Genomic DNA, 17,481 nt, shown 5'->3' on the forward strand with positions numbered 1-17,481 from the left:
AAACATTTTTTACTAAATTTCCTCGCGTGTGACGAGTGAATCAGATACAGAGAATCGGGTACATTGGTTAATAATACTACTACTAATAAACTCGCGTGTGACGAGTGAATCAGATACAGAGAATCGGGTACATTGTTACATAATAATACTACTAATAATAATAATAATTGTCTTTTGTATTATAGCGCTTAACCAAAATAAATTTTTCTCTAAAGCGCTACGACCACAAAGCTCGAAACAAGGTGGAAATGACGTCATTTCATATGCTATGCGAAAGAGATTTTCAGAAATTGTTTGAAGATGTCAATAGAGTTGGCATTCTTGATTGATTGTGGAAGAGTATTCCATAATAATGATGGAGCTGTGCAAGAAAATGTTTAGTGTGTTAGTACCGTACCGATAATCGGGAACATTGTTTAGTGTGTTAAAATACAGAGTGCATAGCACTATAAGCACTACTGTAGTGTCCAAATAAACTCAATACTGTTTCAGGATTTCCTGTACAAGAAACACTTAAAAGATGAAGTCGTATAAGATAATTACCGATTGTTATTCTTATTCCTCACAGTATCATTTGCGATATAAACAAAACTATAATTTCAACACTATTTATTGCGTCTATTAAATTGTATCAATAAATTAAATCTAAATATTTGAAGGTATCACAGCATTCATCCGGAAACTAATTTGCTTTGTTGTATGCTATATTACGCTCCAACCAAAACAATTAGTTATAGCATGGAGACATTTATTTCTCCATGGTTATAGAGAGACGTTTTTAAGCAAAAGCGTTACGGATTTGAGGTGTCCCAACAAAGGGTCTTTTCTTTATAGAAAATGAAAACGTATGGGATATACAAAAAACACATGCGCTTGCGCTTCGTAAAGCTTGGTTTCCACTAGGACGCAACGCGCGCAAGTGAGTTGACCAATGACAAACGCTATTAATCGATTGAAAAAGACATGTTCACGTCCAATATAGGAGGAGGAACAGCGCTAGCTATGTATGTGTAGTATTGTATAGATAATAGAACTTCATGACGTCACGGAAGCAGTAGGACGCACAATTCAATACAGTATACTCTTAAACTTTTTATTATAACTTTACTAAAGTTTAATAGTATATTAATAAGCCTATATATTGTCTTATTTACATCATAAGGTGGGACACATAAAAGTCTCTCTTGCTTTTGAGACAAATGTAACGTCTGTTATCACACACTATAAACGGTGGCACAATATAAGAAGACAGAATTTAGCTTCTGAATAATAGGTGTATAAATGGGAACCTGGTTAGATCAAGACACAACTTTGCGCTGATTACTAGCTGATAGGAGTATGTTTCCATCTGTGTTTGATCCAAAAAAAATGACTGGAGTAATAATGTTCAGCACTTAGAGGTTTCACAACATTAGGCGCTATATAAATCCAGGATATTATTATGATTATTAAATCCTCAGGCCTCTTGCTTAATGTTCTGTGTCAGTAACAGGCAAATAGTTAGGCCTATAACTGGTGGTGGTGTTGAAAGAGGGCACGCAATGGATGGCAGTGAGACACCGACGCACTCGAGGTATCTGATGACATGGACACTAGCATATATCCACTCGATGAGCTTGACCCCGTCACGTGACCTCCTGACGACGGCACACTGGACATTTGTGACTGTTTTCTGTCACAACTATCAGCGAATTCCTTAAGACTTTTAAGTCTCTCTAGATTCTCGACATCGTCTTTCTCTTCTTCAATTTCTTTATCATTCGAATATTTGTAAAATTCTGTGGAATAATTAAAATGATTGGTAAAGATTATTGGATATAATAGTACTATTGCACGCCATGTGACCCACACTCGTCCAATCAAATGACAGGAATTTATTTAGGTGTTATATTCTAAAGATTATTGCATATAATACTACGTTTGATTTAAATAGCATGACCTGCATTAAAGATTGTATATATATCTAGATGAACAGTGACGTGCTAGTTTAATAATGATGATAAATTGTACCTATCTGTATTGATAATGATCATGTAGTGATGATGGCAATATTATCTCTGACGTCAAAAGAAAATGATGTACGCTGGTGTATGAAGGAATATGTTGTAAAAAAAAATGTGATGTGCCCAAATATGGTAGTGATATGCTTAAATATGGTAGTCATGTCCATCACATTTTGTTGTCACATAAAGTTTGATAGTGTAGACAGAGCTTTACACGCATCAATTCAATGGCGTTACCGTCACTACGAAATTATAAAACGTAACAAAATATATCTCACTTTTGTCTTCAATCTGTTTTTTTCTTCGTCGAATGTAGAATAGAATTGGCAAAATAAACAATAAGGCAGTGAGACTAGCCAGAACAGCAACGGTCTTTTTTGTGCACCAACCAATGTTACATGTATCTAAATTTGATAATAATAACGATAATGTAATGAATATAATGTTTTAAGACACCTTAATTAAGGTATTCTTTTGCGAACATGACATTTAATAATAGGTTTTTTATTTTGCCATATTTATTGTTTAAATCTCCATTAGAAGTTAACGTGTGTATACGGTCAATCAATCAGAAACTTAAGATTAAAACTAGAGGGCGCACATCATACATTTTGATGTCTCAAAAGATTCTACAGGTAAAATAGAGGGTGCACATCAACAATTATGATGTATCAGGACAATTTATACTTGCAGTATTGTAATAATATATATAAAAATACTGTAATTGGGCAATTTATTTTGCTATATTTATTTTTTAAATACCATATAACTTTTGACGTATTTATCATACAATCTAGTTCACTTACAGTAGTATACTATTACAAATAAGTGTAGCATATATTACATTTTTTATAGTGTTTTTGTGCCATAAATGATTAATGTACATAAAGGATATATTTGGATAAATAATAATTGTGACTTACCGATACATTGGTTAGTTGTGTCACGAGTATATCCAGGCCAACATTTACATACGGGTTCATACTTGGTGCTTAATTCACATTGACTATTACGACACTGGACACTTTCACATCTATCTACAGTAGTCATAGATAATATAGAAGAACTCAGGTTAACATGAATCATCTGACAGATAGAAATGCAAGCTTAGTTTTACCCGAGAGTAAATTGTTTCCTACCCATTAAAGAGTGGTTCTCACTAGAACGCAACGCAGCGACGTATTGACGAAAAGTGATGTGTTGTGTAATCACAAATGGGAACCGGCGACGCAATAGTGCTGCAAACATCGCAGGTTTGATTTCACGCAGGTAGGGGAAAACACAATGATTGGCCGGACCATTTTCTTACGTTGCGTAGGTTGCGTTACGTTGCGTATCTATTGGGGACTACGTTTAAGTGTCCATGAAAACAACTTACCTAGTCAAATAACTAAGCATGAAATAGTGTAATAATAATTAAAATTACGTATTTTTATACATAATAATAATAATTTATACACATACGTACCTATACACGCATTCACAGTGCTATTGTATTCAAACCCTGCATGATAGCAATGGCATTGGTAATCCAAATTGTTGATCTTGGTACAATTCGCATTCACACATGGTTGATAGAAGCAGGGGTCATCTAAATATTAATAGATACAAATTAGTCGGATATAATAAAATGTCATACAAACATAATCACGTGCGCGTATCCGGGTCAAATTTGTGTCATCTTGAAAACTGTAGAAACTACACTGTAATTCGTTCTCCGCTCTACATCGCTGTCACTTGGCTTGGCGTTGAAATATCTACTTATCTACTACTTCTAGTACGGCTTGTCTTCCTCAGTTTGTTGGTGATTCTATTCTCTTAGAAAAAGTTCAGCAAAGAGCCACAAAACTTGCTGTTGAAATTAAAACTCAACTATAGTGACCGAATGAAATTTATGAAACTGCCATCATTAGCATTTCGAAGAAAGAGGTCTTGCTGCTTACAGATTTTTAGAATGATACAAAAGTATGATAATGTTATCCGGGTGTCTTTTTTGAATTAGCATCATCTACTGTAACTAGAGGCCACAATTTTAAAATTAAAAAGTTCATAGTAAATCGAAACACAGACAGAAATTCTTTTCAATATCTGCAGTAAATGATTGGAATAGTTTGCCATATCATATAGTAAATGCATCCAGCTCTATCAATAATTTTAAAAACCCATCTTGAAACACACTGGAAAACCCACAACCTAAAGTTTGAGCCGTATAACAGGTTTATAGTCTAAAGGTCAAGGTAAATCAAGGTAAGATTATAAACGGTAACTATGGCTTACCTGTGTTGTATTGGGTTGCTGTGATAGATTTAGTGCATTCATTTGTATGAGGGCGACATTCAGGCGAAAATGGCGTCAACTATACACAATAAAAGGAAAGGTGTGAAGAAAGGTATACGTCACTGTCAATAGTAAAATGGTGAATGGAAATAATGACATGAACACTACTTACTATAAACTTATATGATCCAGGTTTTACGAAATAAAATTCAACAATAGCGAAAACAACATCTTGGTAAGCACCACTTCCCCTCTGTAAAAATACGCTCTGTTAAAAAATGAAAAATAAAATCATACAATTAATAACATTAAATACATACTGGCTTATTAAGCACCATACATTTTGATTAAGTTAAAAATCTTTAGATTACTACCAGTCTAGCTTGCATGTTAATGATACTAACCCATTCAGTTAACGGATGTTCATTTGTTGCTGATCTGTATCGACTTACATTGATAGAATTGTTTTGGGTCTGTAAGTAACAAAAATGGACACAAAAAATATTAATTTCAAGTTCACAGCAGAAACATTAGAATAAATATCATGTGACAAAACTTGTGGGTGCGTAATGGTGCATTTTGGACGGTGGAAGATGGCTCCAACGTTTGAAGGGAGGGAGGGGAGGGCTCAAACGGTTTGGTTGGTGGAGGGTGTGGAGGGGTGTGGAGGGGTGTGGAGGGGTGTGGAGGGGTACGGAGGGGTGTGCACACGTTACTACATTTTGTATTGATTGATAATATAAGTAAGTAAGTAAAAGTAAGTACAGTATGAGTATAAGTTACTCACGACAGAGAATTCCACAGACAGCTCGTAACCTGTAGGACATAACTCGCGTCCATCTTGGCACTCTTTTTTCACCTCACGTAATATAACAAAGTATGATGAATAAGTATACAGTCCAAGATTGAAACGTATTGTTGCGTTAGTAAAGAAAAAAATGAGTTCTTGAATGCTAGGCTTCCATTTGTCTATGGCTAACGAACTACTGCTGCTGGACCTAGTTGTTCTTGGTGACAAGGAGGCTACAACATCTTCTGAGAGATATAAATAATAAATATTGGTGATATAACCTAGTGAGGAGTATAGACGTACCCGATGACGAATTGTGAGTTGTGTTTCTAATTACGTTTTTTACTTTAGGCAGCAATAGCGTAATATTCGTAACAGAAACAATGTAATGATGTAATAAATAAAAAAATTATTGTTGTTTTTTCAATTTTGAGGGTTTTTTTTGTTCGCTGTTTTATTTTTCACGGTTTCTCTAGTTCGAGATTTTTCGCGTATTTTCGATTTTGTTTTTGCTGAAATAAGAACTTAATATACAATGGTTAGTGAAAGAATTGAACCACATACCTTTTTTGATGAACATCCATACTCTGACGTATAGCTGGTTGCGCCGTTGAACCCGGGTAGCAATCAAACATTGTCTAACAGTCTCGTTAATTAGTGAGCTCAACCGTGGAAACAGAACCTATGTACTCTTACATATAGCTAATGCGTATGCGTGTGTGGTTTTTTTTTTACATGAATGCTAATGAGTACACCTGGTAAACAGAATAACGCAACAATCCATGCATACAATGATCCAACGGATGTACGGACTTACCTGGAATAATGACGTCTTTTTCAGCTAAAGTGCTTATGAAATCACGTGATAACATGAATACTGCAACTACATATTTTTTTCCTGGAAGCACAGGTCCAACACAACCAAAATGGAAAGACATCTATCAATAACAGAACGTATTATTAAATGGTGCGCTAGTTCAAACTTAAAGGTTCCCCAGTTGTAACACAAGCGAGTTGACCAAGCACATTAAGCATCAAATCACGCACCAAGCTTTAATCTTGGTAGTCACTGGCGCAAGACGCACAACGCAGGATATACGCGAAACGCACATTTGACAAATCACAAGCGAAGGATAGTTACGTGTCCCCCGCCGTGCGTTTTAACGTGTCCCTTAGAGTGAGGCTGTGTGAAAAGAATGACAATGTATAATATACATTAAAAGATGTACACTTACCCCCACTGCTGTAAACCCGTTTGAAACCGACACATCCCAGAATTTAAGAGGTTGAGTAAAGTTGAGATAGAAACAATCAACGCCAGCATCTTTCGATGTTAGTTGGATTAACACGCCACGATACTCATACTTTTCAACTTTAAAAGATAACAATAAAATGCAGTTTACTATCACGTTATTATGATATAGATAATCTGATATGAGTGTTAGAACTTAATAGAGTCCTACGTACACACAGGAGTGCACGGTACAACATACAGTAGCTACACCAGTACTTTAAAGACCAAACATTAAAAGATACAACAATTCAAACTGACATAGATATTTATATATAAACTCCTTTGTGCTAAATATGCTTTGTTTTAAAATAAGACAAAAAAACAGTGCGCCTAATGTGGGCTCGAACCCACGACCTTAAGCTAACCGGGCTTTGTTCAAGGTTGCTATGTTGGGCGTAACTTGTGTCGAATATAAAGAAATTATAGACTAAATTTATAAAAGAAAGTTTGCCCAATGTGGGGCTCGAACCCACGACCCTGAGATTAAGAGTCTCATGCTCTACCGACTGAGCTAACCGGGCTTTGTGAAAGGGTGCTATGTTGGGCGTAACTTGTGTCAAATAGAAAGAAATTATAGACTAAATTTATAAAAGAAAGTTCGCCCAATGTGGGGCTCGAACCCACGACCCTGAGATTAAGAGTCTCATGCTCTACCGACTGAGCTAACCGGGCTTTGTTAAAGTCGCTATGTTCGGCATAACTTGTGTCGAATAGAAAGAAATTATAGACTAAATTTATAAAAGAAAGTGCGCCCAATGTGGGGCTCGAACCCACGACCCTGAGATTAAGAGTCTCATGCTCTACCGACTGAGCTAACCGGGCTTTGTTAAAGGTTCCTTATGTTCGGCGTAACTTGTGTCGAATAGAAAGAAATTATAGACTAAATTTATAAAATAAAGTTCGCCCAATGTGGGGCTCGAACCCACGACCCTGAGATTAAGAGTCTCATGCTCTACCGACTGAGCTAACCGGGCTTTGATAAAGGTTGCTATGTTTGGCGTAACTTGTGTCGAATAGAAAGAAATTATAGACTAAATTTATAAAAGAAAGTTCGCCCAATGTGGGGCTCGAACCCACGACCCTGAGATTAAGAGTCTCATGCTCTACCGACTGAGCTAACCGGGCTTTGTGAAAGGGTGCTATGTTCGGCGTAACTTGTGTCGAATATAAAGAAATTATAGATTAAATTTATAAAAGAAAGTTCGTCCATTGTGGGGCTCGAACCCACGACCCTGAGATTAAGAGTCTCATGCTCTACCGACTGAGCTAACCGGGCTTTGTTAAAGGTTGCTATGTTGGGCGTAAGTTGTGTTGAATAGAAAGAAATTATAGACTAAATTTATAAAAGAAAGTTCGCCCAATGTGGGGCTCGAACCCACGACCCTGAGATTAAGAGTCTCATGCTCTACCGACTGAGCTAACCGGGCTTTGTTAAAGGTTGCTATGTTCGGCGTAACTTGTGTCGAATAGAAAGAAATTATAGACTAAATTTATAAAAGAAAGTGCGCCCAATGTGGGGCTCGAACCCACGACCCTGAGATTAAGAGTCTCATGCTCTACCGACTGAGCTAACCGGGCTTTGTTAAAGGTTCCTTATGTTCGGCGTAACTTGTGTCGAATAGAAAGAAATTATAGACTAAATTTATAAAATAAAGTTCGCCCAATGTGGGGCTCGAACCCACGACCCTGAGATTAAGAGTCTCATGCTCTACCGACTGAGCTAACCGGGCTTTGATAAAGGTTGCTATGTTTGGCGTAACTTGTGTCGAATAGAAAGAAATTATAGACTAAATTTATAAAAGAAAGTTCGCCCAATGTGGGGCTCGAACCCACGACCCTGAGATTAAGAGTCTCATGCTCTACCGACTGAGCTAACCGGGCTTTGTGAAAGGGTGCTATGTTCGGCGTAACTTGTGTCGAATATAAAGAAATTATAGATTAAATTTATAAAAGAAAGTTCGTCCATTGTGGGGCTCGAACCCACGACCCTGAGATTAAGAGTCTCATGCTCTACCGACTGAGCTAACCGGGCTTTGTTAAAGGTTGCTATGTTGGGCGTAACTTGTGTTGAATAGAAAGAAATTATAGACTAAATTTATAAAAGAAAGTTCGCCCAATGTGGGGCTCGAACCCACGACCCTGAGATTAAGAGTCTCATGCTCTACCGACTGAGCTAACCGGGCTTTGTTAAAGGTTGCTATGTTCGGCGTAACTTGTGTCGAATAGAAAGAAATTATAGACTAAATTTATAAAAGAAAGTGCGCCCAATGTGGACTCGAACCCACGACACTGAGATTAAGAGTCTCATGCTCTACCGACTGAGCTAACCGGGCTTTGTTAAAGGTTCCTTATGTTCGGCGTAACTGGTGTGAAATATAAAGAAATTATAGATTAAATTTATAAAAGAAAGTGCGCCCAATGTGGGGCTCGAACCCACGACCCTGAGATTAAGAGTCTCATGCTCTACCGACTGAGCTAACCGGGCTTTGATAAAGGTTGCTATGTTGGGCGTAACTTGTGTCTAATAGAAAGAAATTATAGACTAAATTTATAAAAGAAAGTTCGCCCAATGTGGGGCTCGAACCCACGACCCTGAGATTAAGAGTCTCATGCTCTACCGACTGAGCTAACCGGGCTTTGTTAAAGGTTGCTATGTTCGGCGTAACTTGTGTCGAATAGAAAGAAATTATAGACTAAATTTATAAAAGAAAGTGCGCCCAATGTGGGGCTCGGACCCACGACCCTGAGATTAAGAGTCTCATGCTCTACCGACTGAGCTAACCGGGCTATGTTAAAGGCTCCTTATGTTCGGCGTAACTTGTGTGAAATATAAAGAAATTATAGATTAAATTTATAAAAGAAAATGCGCCCAATGTGGGGCTCGAACCCACGACCCTGAGATTAAGAGTCTCATGCACTACCGACTGAGCTAACCGGGCTTTGTTAAAGGTTGCTATGTTCGGCGTAACTTGTGTCGAATAGAAAGAAATTATAGACTAAATTTATAAAAGAAAGTTCGCCCAATGTGGGGCTCGAACCCACGACCCTGAGATTAAGAGTCTCATGCTCTACCGACTGAGCTAACCGGGCTTTGTTAAAGGTTGCTATGTTCGGCGTAACCTGTGTCGAATAGAAAGAAATTATAGACTAAATTTATAAAAGAAATTCGCCCAATGTGGGGCTCGAACCCACGACCCTGAGATTAAGAGTCTCATGCTCTACCGACTGAGCTAACCGGGCTGATATACTCACCGTCAATTGGGAATTGGAAAGACACGTTTAGCCATACTTCTTCTTGCGTAGTAAGATACGGAGTAACACGCTGAAGGTTTACTCCAGTATCGATTGGTTTGTAATTCCCTCCACCGAATATATTAGCACAAACCACTATGTGAAAAAAATAAAACAATTATAATTCCGAAAGAATTAAGATAAAAACAAAACCTGGTTTATTAGACCTATATATTTTTTATTTATTTTGTATGAAAATGAAGTTTACACATCTAAATCCAAGAAATTGTGTGGATTGGTTCACTTTGGGACTTTACGCAATGACGTAAGCGCAACGCAAGTTATGTGACCAATCACGACGCGATCGATCATCCGAACTGTTGCTTGTGATTGGTCAATTCGCTTGCAAGTAGACGATGACGTACTGAACACAGAAATAGAAAGTTATCCTACCTCTTTTACCAGATTTGTTTTTTTCATATATACATGTTTTCTTTTCATTGTGTTCATTCTGTGGATAAAAACTCACCAAATTGTTAAAAGGTCAAATTGCGTTTTGCAATACCTTTCTTTGTACGATTCTTTAATATTGACGGATTACAAATTGTAAATTTGAGAAAGGGAATGTGATTGCGGTTTCGTTTTCTTTTTCAAGAGGCATAGCTTTCATTTCAAACAAGACTATTTGAAGTCAGAATAAATAAGCCGACATTTGAAATGACTTCAAGTGTAAGTACATTGCAAAGTAAGCAATGTTACTCAATGACATGAACAAATACAAAGAAGCAATCACCATCCAATGATATCACGTCACCACTCACAATAACAACAGTATTTATAACTATTTCTATTTTATATTGGGTGTAAGCTGATCATTGATACGACAGACCTAGAATTCTCGAAACGGATGTAAATTTATTGGAATTGATCAAGCAAGGGCGGGTGCTTGGTATAGAATGTTTTGCTGTTAAATTGTACACGAACATAAATCAGTTATTAAATTAAAGCTTGGTTCCCACGCAAGGACGACATAAGCGCAATGCAAGCCAGTTGACCGATTGACAAGCTTCGATAATCAATTGCGTCGTGTGGACAAATTTCTTGCGTTGCGCGCTTACGTCCTTGTGCTGCGTCCTTTAAGCGTGGTTCCCACTAGAACGCAACGCAGCGACGTATTGACGCAAAGTGTTGTTTTGCGTAATCACAAGTGGGAACCGACGACGCAATAGTGCTGCAAACATCGTAGGTTTGATTTCACGCAGGAGGGGGCAAACACTATTATTAGAAGGGCATTTGCTTACGTTGCGTAGATTGCGTTACGTTGCGTCGCTAATGAGAACCACGCTATAGTGGGAACTAAGCTTTAGTGTTGTTATTACTACTACTACTACCAGTATTTTTATATCATAGGCCCAGCCCTAACCAACATTGTGTTGCTCTGTCATCCGTTATCTCTTGTAACCACGTTTTATTTTAACGAATACTACCGACCTACTACTATAATAAACACTGGACTTGCTAATGTGTTAATAATTCCGATCGTATTATTTTAATAACAATAGAACACGTCGATAACATGTTAATTAAGCCTAGAATAGTAATACGTAATCAAGTGTACGTTTCTTACCTTCCATGAGCAGTCTGTGACGCAGGTCGACGACCAAGTTATGTCCAAATGCAAACACCAAAGCGTGAGAAGAAGATACAGGGCTGCAGTTGTCATTTTGACTCTACTCAGGTGCTATACCTTAGGTACATTGTCAAATAAACTTACATAGAATCAGAATGATATGAGGCTTGGAATGTCCGTTGATGTTTAGCCAAAGGCATGCCGTACAAGACTGCGTTAACACGAGACTGTACCATGAATGCTATTGAATTTTACGCTATTATGGTGTGTAAATAAAAGCGATTATAGAAATTAGATGACTGGAAAATTAACAAAAGATTTCGATTCGATTCAACTTAATTCACTTTTATTCAGGATCAATTGGCACATAGTAGGTCTATAAATAAGAAAATGATATCAAAATGTAAACAATGATGAAAATATAGAGGTTACTGACTCAAAATTATGTTTCCAGAATATTATGTATAACGTCAGACATTTTTTTTATAAAGAGAGGAAGTTACTGATCCCCTACAAATATTGATACAACCTTACCTGCTATCTGTGCCACGAACCCTACACTACTGTATTAATTGGTTCCTAAAGCTCAGTTCCCACTAGGACGCAACGCAAGCGCAACGCAAGTAATTTGACCAATCACGATGCAAAGGATCATCCTAATTATCGCTTGTGATTGGTCGATTTAATCGCGTTGCGTGTACCCCATTGCGTTGTGCCCTAGTGGGAACCAAGATTAAGTCTTTTCCGGTTTAGATGTTAATTATTCCAACTCTTTAGAGACTGATGTACAACTGTCATCCAAACAGCTATTTGCATGTATATTGCATATTATGGAATCTGTCGATTATGTAAGCAGTTGTAAGTTTGCGTAATATATTATAAGCAAAATCACGTTTAAAGATCTGTCTAGTTTGACAAGAAAAGTGTGATTTTCCCAAATATGGTAGTAATATAATCGTGTCCATATATGGGCACATCACATGTTTTTGTCAAAATAGTTTGATAGTGTAGACATAACTTTAGAGTGAATTTTACCAGATACAAGTTTAGCTAAAATTTACCGTTTATACATACAATGCCAGCTCGGTGGTCGAGATTTGATTCTAAGTTTGTGAGCTGTTTCCTTACTCGAGAAGAAGTATTTTCATTAAATAGTATTCTAATTATTATTAGGCCTACATTACACGTCATTTTGGCGCCAAAATTCAGCCTATAGATCATTTTTAATGTTGAAATCAAGAACTATGGAAATGAGTTATTCATTCTCTAATTGTTATTTATTACATGTACATAAATTTACATTTTAAGAGGTGAGTTTAGAATCCGGGAATGAAATATCGACAAAAGTAGAATCCACAAGGATGCATGATGACGAATTTCACTAATTGTGTCAGTCAGTTTGTCTGTGTGTCCGAACGTCTGTCATTCCATTATCAAGGATATTATAATCGTTCGTAAACTGCGACGACAACATCCAATTGGTGCAGCAGCCTAATACCGTGGGTCTATTGCTGAGATTTCATCGATGACGTCACCAGTATATTTGTCGACACGAAAACACCTGACATAAGGGATAAACAACGTTATGTTATTAAATGTATTCAAATATTATGGTAACTATAGTAATTGCTTATAAATGCAATCCGCATTATATCAAAGAAGGTTACATAACTGTAAATAATCTGAAGTTTTTATAGCACATAACCTGAACAGTATACGGGAAAATAAAAGAAAGCTTACTTTTCGTCAATGCATTGTACCGACGCAAAATGACCATCTTGGTCGCACGTTGGTGGTCGTAAATGATGTTCACTTTGTTGAATCTTTTCAAGAATATCGTTCTCTACAATTCGACACCTAAAGAAAACAAAAACTTATAAATTAATAATTCTTATATTTGTCTCTTTTCATCTCACACACTCTTTTTCATATTATCAGTATCATGAAAATCACCAAAAAAAATGGCTTCAATGTCTACTAAAGCTTCGTTTCCACTATGACGTAGACGCAACGCAAGAGAGTTGACCAATCACACGCGACTGTTCGAATAATCCATCGCTTGTGATTGGTCAAATCACTTTGCGTTGCGCTACGTTCTTGCGTTGCGCCCTAGTGGGAACCAAGCTTTAAACGTGGAGAGAGAACATAGGCTACTGCAATATTGCTATGTATTGTATTAGTGTATCAGATTGTATCAAAGCACACACATACCTTGGCATCCAGAATTTATAATCTATGAAATAAATGAAACATAAAGAATGAGTCAAGTTGTTATATAAATATTTATATATTTTGAGGCACAATGTAACTAACTTGATGTCGGGTCTTTCATAACAACAACTATTTGCTTAACACAGGTAGAGCCATTGATACCGCATTGGGTTACAGGATATACGACGACGACGACACTTCAGAATAACGACAAAATGTCATAAAAATAGGCATAAATAGTGTAAATTGTCTTGTTTTTTATATAAGGTAAAACATATATAAACATTTATAATAGACACGAACAAAATTACATTTGAAACTTTGTTCGGGTAGAAGAAACTTCATATGGGATGTATACTGTGAAAGACATTGTTGTTATTGTTGTAAATTTGATTAAAATTGCAAGTGTATCTTGTTGTGATAAGTGGTTTACCTTGTTCCGCTCTACATTCACAAATAGTGCAATCCCTTTCATCCTTTAGTAGTTCACCATCTTGGCATAACTTAAAACACGGAATGGTTTCACACGGTTCTAAACAAACACAAAGGTAAATCAAACGGATTACAAACACAACAATTATCGAAAGGTGGTTGAACTTTAGCACTTGCAAAGTGTCTGGTGATGTACTTATTTCAAGAAGACATTTTAAGACAGGATGTATCAAATTGGTATTAGGTTGGTTCTATTGTTATCTCAATGGTCATAATAACGCGCGCCAGTGTATTAATAGGATGTCATCTCAATTCAATTCAAAAGGGATGCATGCTAATCTGTCGTTTTTAGTCGCGTGGACGCGACTCAATAGTTCACTATGTCGGTCGGTCTGTCGGTCTGTCTGTCGGTCTTTCTGTCGGTCCGGTATCACTATGCGTTTTATCGCTTTTCTGTACTTTTTGAACTGTTTTGATGTACAGAAAAGTTTTAAAGTACATTACTTTTTGAAAGTTCATTTTTTTCTGAGAGCACGCGACATGGCTGTTGGCCTTGTTACCTGAAAAAGATGGCGAAGGAAGACCTTTTAAATCTCTTGTCTGTTCCGTCTCATAATTATCGTCAGGTACAAATTCATATCTCACTTCAAATTTGCCACTTCTACTACTTGGTCCACGATACACAACTTGAATGCGACTTGAAACTGAAATAATTGTCTCAGCAACGTGCAATTCTGATTGGCTGCAGTAAGAGCGTAAGAATAGCCGACTGCCATCGTCATCTATGTCGCGTACGTTTAGTCGTGGTTGACATAGTCTCTGCTGGTCCATACGTGGAAACATATCGATGGAAAGAATTCTTAGAAAGACTCGGTAACCAGGAGGCGCATTAAAACGATAGATACAGTATGTTTCACTACCATCAAAGCTATCCATTATTATTCCACGTGACAGACCACCTTTAGAAATTGTTGCTCCACAATCTACGGTGAAAGAGAAGTTGTGATTGGTCAAAAGTGGATCATCATCATAAAAAAGGCTATAACGATGAATTAAATGATCTGTAATAGACCGTTGTATTACTTACCACGTGGTAACTTGCAAACTCCTTTCGGGGAATCGTATCCACCATTGTGAATGACTCCCTTTGGACCGACGCACAGCAATGTGTCAGAACATGTACCGAAAATACCTAATGGACCACCGCAGGATTCGCCTACAACCTACAAAATTATGCAAATATTCTGTTAGCGGTACATGTTATTGGTATGTAAGTATACACTTAAAGGATACCAGAATTACGAGTTATATAATAGCACGTTCGAACTATTTTAAAGCAACTCAACAGCAATTTAAAAATCTTACCTTAGAGCACACGTGGCAGCCACAGTTACACGGGTCAAGAATGGACCTTGAACCTGCTGGACATTGCTTTGGTTCACACGTGAATGCGGCCAACTGACCATCATGACCAATACAGGGACAATCACTAGTTCTATCAGAATAATAAGCATTGGGAGTTTAGTATGTGAACAAATACGGTGTAGTAAGCAAAACTAGACCAGTCTGTTTACAATAGGCGAATATAGACTAGAGAATGCTTGAGCTCTGATTGGTTGTTGCGGATTTGTACGCACCGCCGCATATTCGTGCGAAAATGAATTGGCTTGTTGTATTGTGAAAAAAAGACTCAATTAGACTCACCCTAACTTGTCATCGATTCCTGGAATTTCTAAATACGCAACGTTTCTGCTTTCTGAAAAGTAAATTAAAGTTTAACATCAACACGTAATCTGCTAAAACTCATCATTAATTGTTTGAATTATACTAAGTAAAATTCTTCAAAGGCGAAATAAAGATGGACTACATACCTGTTTGTTGAACGTTGAAATCAACTTTCTCGTGGTAGACAAATTCATATTTCATTTCCACACTCCCTCTGAGGTGTGCATGTTTGGTTTGATAGACAATTTGAATGCGGTTACTATCAGAAACTATTTTCTTGGGGAACTCTTCGAGTTGGTTGCCATGGCATATCGATCTTAAGACATATCTATCAGGTCTTATATTGCGAACTTTAAGTTGTGGCGTGCAGTGGTCACCTTCAAGTATTTCCAAAGGGTTATATGTTATAGTGACCATGACTCTCTGGTCAGGCCTGGACACAAATCTGTAAATACATCGGTCACTCCCATCAATATCAACTGGGATGACTCCGTTAAACACGTCTGATTTGTAGGACGTTGTGACGTCACAGCCTTTAGTAAAGAAAAAACAAATTTAAGCAATTTAAGTATTAATGTTTCAATACAAAATTATTTTCTTTATTATCGGATCACTTTAACTTTATGAGGATTTAAAGTTAAAACACTATTGATTGAATGTGTTGGAGGCCTACAATAATTGGGCTGGGAGTGGTTATGAATTAATTAAATGTTAAAATTAATGTTTACCTCGTTTTTGTGTAGGCCTACATAACTTGACGTCATCAATCGAGACACATTCAAGTCCGTGCTTACAGGTTCCGTATCGTTCACCACACTTCTCGCCTTCCAACTAAACGTAAACAGTAAAGTTTCATTAGTATAGGTCTATATAATTAGCCTATAAACGACAAACACGAAGAAATACATCGCCCAATACAACTAATAGTATACAAAACGTAGGGAATGATTCTTCAAATAAAAGTCATCTTAAGCTCTAGTCACACGAGATCCTACCTTAGAGCAAACAAGAACTCCACAGCGGCATTCATCATTAACCAGGTTGCTCCCGTGTGGACAGGAATGCTGTGTCATTGCTCTTTCTGCTGCTTCTTCAAAATCAACTACTTTACCATCTTGGTTAATACACGGGCATGATGGGTAGTATCCACTGCTGTTCACACTGTAAAGAATGTAAAAAAAAAATGTTCATTAGATAAATATCAAATGAATACAATATTATTGTAGAATTGATCAAATCTGTCTGGAATTGAATCAAAAACAAATTAATAAAATAGTTTAATCTTAGCATTTTTCTTGACAATTGATATTATACTCAACTACGAGTATTAACTCATTTGCCTCCTGATTCCACTTAAACATAGAGATATGGTTCACTATACATCTATGAATATAATCTACCTTATAAATATTTACATCTACAAGACATTTTCAATTTCACTTTATTCCTTTTTCAGGAAGGACATGGTACATTCTTACTTATCTTTACTTTCAACTTTACTTACCATAACAACAAATGCCAAATAACATATAATTCTAACAGACCAATATTAACATTCATGTTGTTTTCGGGTGATACGCTTACTGACCCTCTGATTATTTCAGCTTCGACCAGAAATGTGTGTCTGGCTTATAACAAGATTGGGATCCTATGAACTTGAATGCGTTTAGTTTGTAATTAAAAGAAGCCATGCTTTCACACTAACAATACTTTATTGATGTGTTTTATCATAATAAAGAAAAGGTTCGCAATAGGTGTCAAAACAAACAAAAGAACCTAATGATCCTTCCGGTCTGATTGTCGCACTTTAAGAGGGATTTTAAATATTCTGGTAACATTTCTTACTTGTGAATCAGCAATGAATCATCATCACAATCTCTATGGTGAA

At 36.9% G+C, this 17,481-nt stretch overlaps 2 protein-coding genes and 19 non-coding genes across 21 annotated transcripts; all 21 read right to left on the bottom strand.

Annotated features, from left to right (window-relative positions):
- Nucleotides 1-1,137: 1,137 nt before the first annotated feature.
- On the bottom strand, nucleotides 1,138-11,404 carry LOC144855582 (uncharacterized). The gene is made up of 13 exons (XM_078713480.1): nucleotides 11,223-11,404; nucleotides 10,049-10,106; nucleotides 9,617-9,751; nucleotides 6,306-6,442; nucleotides 5,888-6,008; nucleotides 5,068-5,315; nucleotides 4,685-4,753; nucleotides 4,453-4,548; nucleotides 4,281-4,359; nucleotides 3,472-3,594; nucleotides 2,927-3,040; nucleotides 2,282-2,407; nucleotides 1,138-1,778 (listed from the first exon to the last, which is right to left on the bottom strand). Exons 1-13 carry the CDS (start codon nucleotides 11,316-11,318, stop codon nucleotides 1,507-1,509), a joined length of 1,674 nt encoding a protein of 557 aa, XP_078569606.1. The 5' UTR covers nucleotides 11,319-11,404; the 3' UTR covers nucleotides 1,138-1,506.
- Trnak-cuu (transfer RNA lysine (anticodon CUU)) lies at nucleotides 6,813-6,885 on the bottom strand. The gene has a single exon. It is a non-coding gene; the product is annotated as a tRNA-Lys (tRNA).
- Trnak-cuu (transfer RNA lysine (anticodon CUU)) lies at nucleotides 6,964-7,036 on the bottom strand. Its single transcript has one exon. It is a non-coding gene; the product is annotated as a tRNA-Lys (tRNA).
- On the bottom strand, nucleotides 7,114-7,186 carry Trnak-cuu (transfer RNA lysine (anticodon CUU)). The gene has a single exon. It is a non-coding gene; the product is annotated as a tRNA-Lys (tRNA).
- On the bottom strand, nucleotides 7,266-7,338 carry Trnak-cuu (transfer RNA lysine (anticodon CUU)). The gene has a single exon. It is a non-coding gene; the product is annotated as a tRNA-Lys (tRNA).
- On the bottom strand, nucleotides 7,417-7,489 carry Trnak-cuu (transfer RNA lysine (anticodon CUU)). Its single transcript has one exon. It is a non-coding gene; the product is annotated as a tRNA-Lys (tRNA).
- On the bottom strand, nucleotides 7,568-7,640 carry Trnak-cuu (transfer RNA lysine (anticodon CUU)). The gene has a single exon. It is a non-coding gene; the product is annotated as a tRNA-Lys (tRNA).
- On the bottom strand, nucleotides 7,719-7,791 carry Trnak-cuu (transfer RNA lysine (anticodon CUU)). The gene has a single exon. It is a non-coding gene; the product is annotated as a tRNA-Lys (tRNA).
- Nucleotides 7,870-7,942, bottom strand: Trnak-cuu (transfer RNA lysine (anticodon CUU)). Its single transcript has one exon. It is a non-coding gene; the product is annotated as a tRNA-Lys (tRNA).
- Trnak-cuu (transfer RNA lysine (anticodon CUU)) lies at nucleotides 8,022-8,094 on the bottom strand. Its single transcript has one exon. It is a non-coding gene; the product is annotated as a tRNA-Lys (tRNA).
- Nucleotides 8,173-8,245, bottom strand: Trnak-cuu (transfer RNA lysine (anticodon CUU)). Its single transcript has one exon. It is a non-coding gene; the product is annotated as a tRNA-Lys (tRNA).
- Nucleotides 8,324-8,396, bottom strand: Trnak-cuu (transfer RNA lysine (anticodon CUU)). The gene has a single exon. It is a non-coding gene; the product is annotated as a tRNA-Lys (tRNA).
- Nucleotides 8,475-8,547, bottom strand: Trnak-cuu (transfer RNA lysine (anticodon CUU)). The gene has a single exon. It is a non-coding gene; the product is annotated as a tRNA-Lys (tRNA).
- Trnak-cuu (transfer RNA lysine (anticodon CUU)) lies at nucleotides 8,626-8,697 on the bottom strand. Its single transcript has one exon. It is a non-coding gene; the product is annotated as a tRNA-Lys (tRNA).
- Nucleotides 8,777-8,849, bottom strand: Trnak-cuu (transfer RNA lysine (anticodon CUU)). Its single transcript has one exon. It is a non-coding gene; the product is annotated as a tRNA-Lys (tRNA).
- Nucleotides 8,928-9,000, bottom strand: Trnak-cuu (transfer RNA lysine (anticodon CUU)). The gene has a single exon. It is a non-coding gene; the product is annotated as a tRNA-Lys (tRNA).
- On the bottom strand, nucleotides 9,079-9,151 carry Trnak-cuu (transfer RNA lysine (anticodon CUU)). The gene has a single exon. It is a non-coding gene; the product is annotated as a tRNA-Lys (tRNA).
- Trnak-cuu (transfer RNA lysine (anticodon CUU)) lies at nucleotides 9,231-9,303 on the bottom strand. Its single transcript has one exon. It is a non-coding gene; the product is annotated as a tRNA-Lys (tRNA).
- Trnak-cuu (transfer RNA lysine (anticodon CUU)) lies at nucleotides 9,382-9,454 on the bottom strand. The gene has a single exon. It is a non-coding gene; the product is annotated as a tRNA-Lys (tRNA).
- On the bottom strand, nucleotides 9,532-9,604 carry Trnak-cuu (transfer RNA lysine (anticodon CUU)). The gene has a single exon. It is a non-coding gene; the product is annotated as a tRNA-Lys (tRNA).
- Nucleotides 11,405-12,439: 1,035 nt separating the features above from the next.
- LOC144855897 (uncharacterized) lies at nucleotides 12,440-17,216 on the bottom strand. The gene is made up of 12 exons (XM_078713849.1): nucleotides 17,098-17,216; nucleotides 16,589-16,754; nucleotides 16,322-16,424; nucleotides 15,740-16,126; nucleotides 15,573-15,624; nucleotides 15,234-15,363; nucleotides 14,956-15,091; nucleotides 14,429-14,851; nucleotides 13,870-13,968; nucleotides 13,437-13,458; nucleotides 12,966-13,082; nucleotides 12,440-12,786 (listed from the first exon to the last, which is right to left on the bottom strand). The coding sequence occupies exons 1-12, from the start codon at nucleotides 17,151-17,153 to the stop codon at nucleotides 12,717-12,719; spliced, it is 1,761 nt and encodes a 586-aa protein (XP_078569975.1). The 5' UTR covers nucleotides 17,154-17,216; the 3' UTR covers nucleotides 12,440-12,716.
- Nucleotides 17,217-17,481: the final 265 nt, after the last annotated feature.

Source organism: Antedon bifida, chromosome 11, assembly GCF_963402885.1.
Source record: "Antedon bifida chromosome 11, ecAntBifi1.1, whole genome shotgun sequence".
In the NCBI taxonomy this organism is placed as follows: domain Eukaryota; kingdom Metazoa; phylum Echinodermata; class Crinoidea; order Comatulida; family Antedonidae; genus Antedon; species Antedon bifida.

Bases quoted from the DNA above. Each gene is read 5' to 3' on its own strand.
- LOC144855582 (XM_078713480.1), bottom strand. From the start codon at position 11,318: ATGACAACTGCAGCCCTGTATCTTCTTCTCACGCTTTGGTGTTTGCAT. The intron at 9,752-10,048 runs GTAGGATAACTT...TTTTTCACATAG, and splicing joins AAACAAATCTGGTAAAAGAG to TGGTTTGTGCTAATATATTC. The intron at 3,595-4,280 runs GTAAGCCATAGT...ATTAATATTTAG, and splicing joins AGCAACCCAATACAACACAG to ATGACCCCTGCTTCTATCAA.
- LOC144855897 (XM_078713849.1), bottom strand. From the start codon at position 17,153: ATGAATGTTAATATTGGTCTGTTAGAATTATATGTTATTTGGCATTTG. The intron at 13,969-14,428 runs GTAACAAGGCCA...GTGTTTGTTTAG, and splicing joins TCCTTCGCCATCTTTTTCAG to AACCGTGTGAAACCATTCCG. The intron at 12,787-12,965 runs GTAAGCTTTCTT...CCCTTATGTCAG, and splicing joins GTACAATGCATTGACGAAAA to GTGTTTTCGTGTCGACAAAT.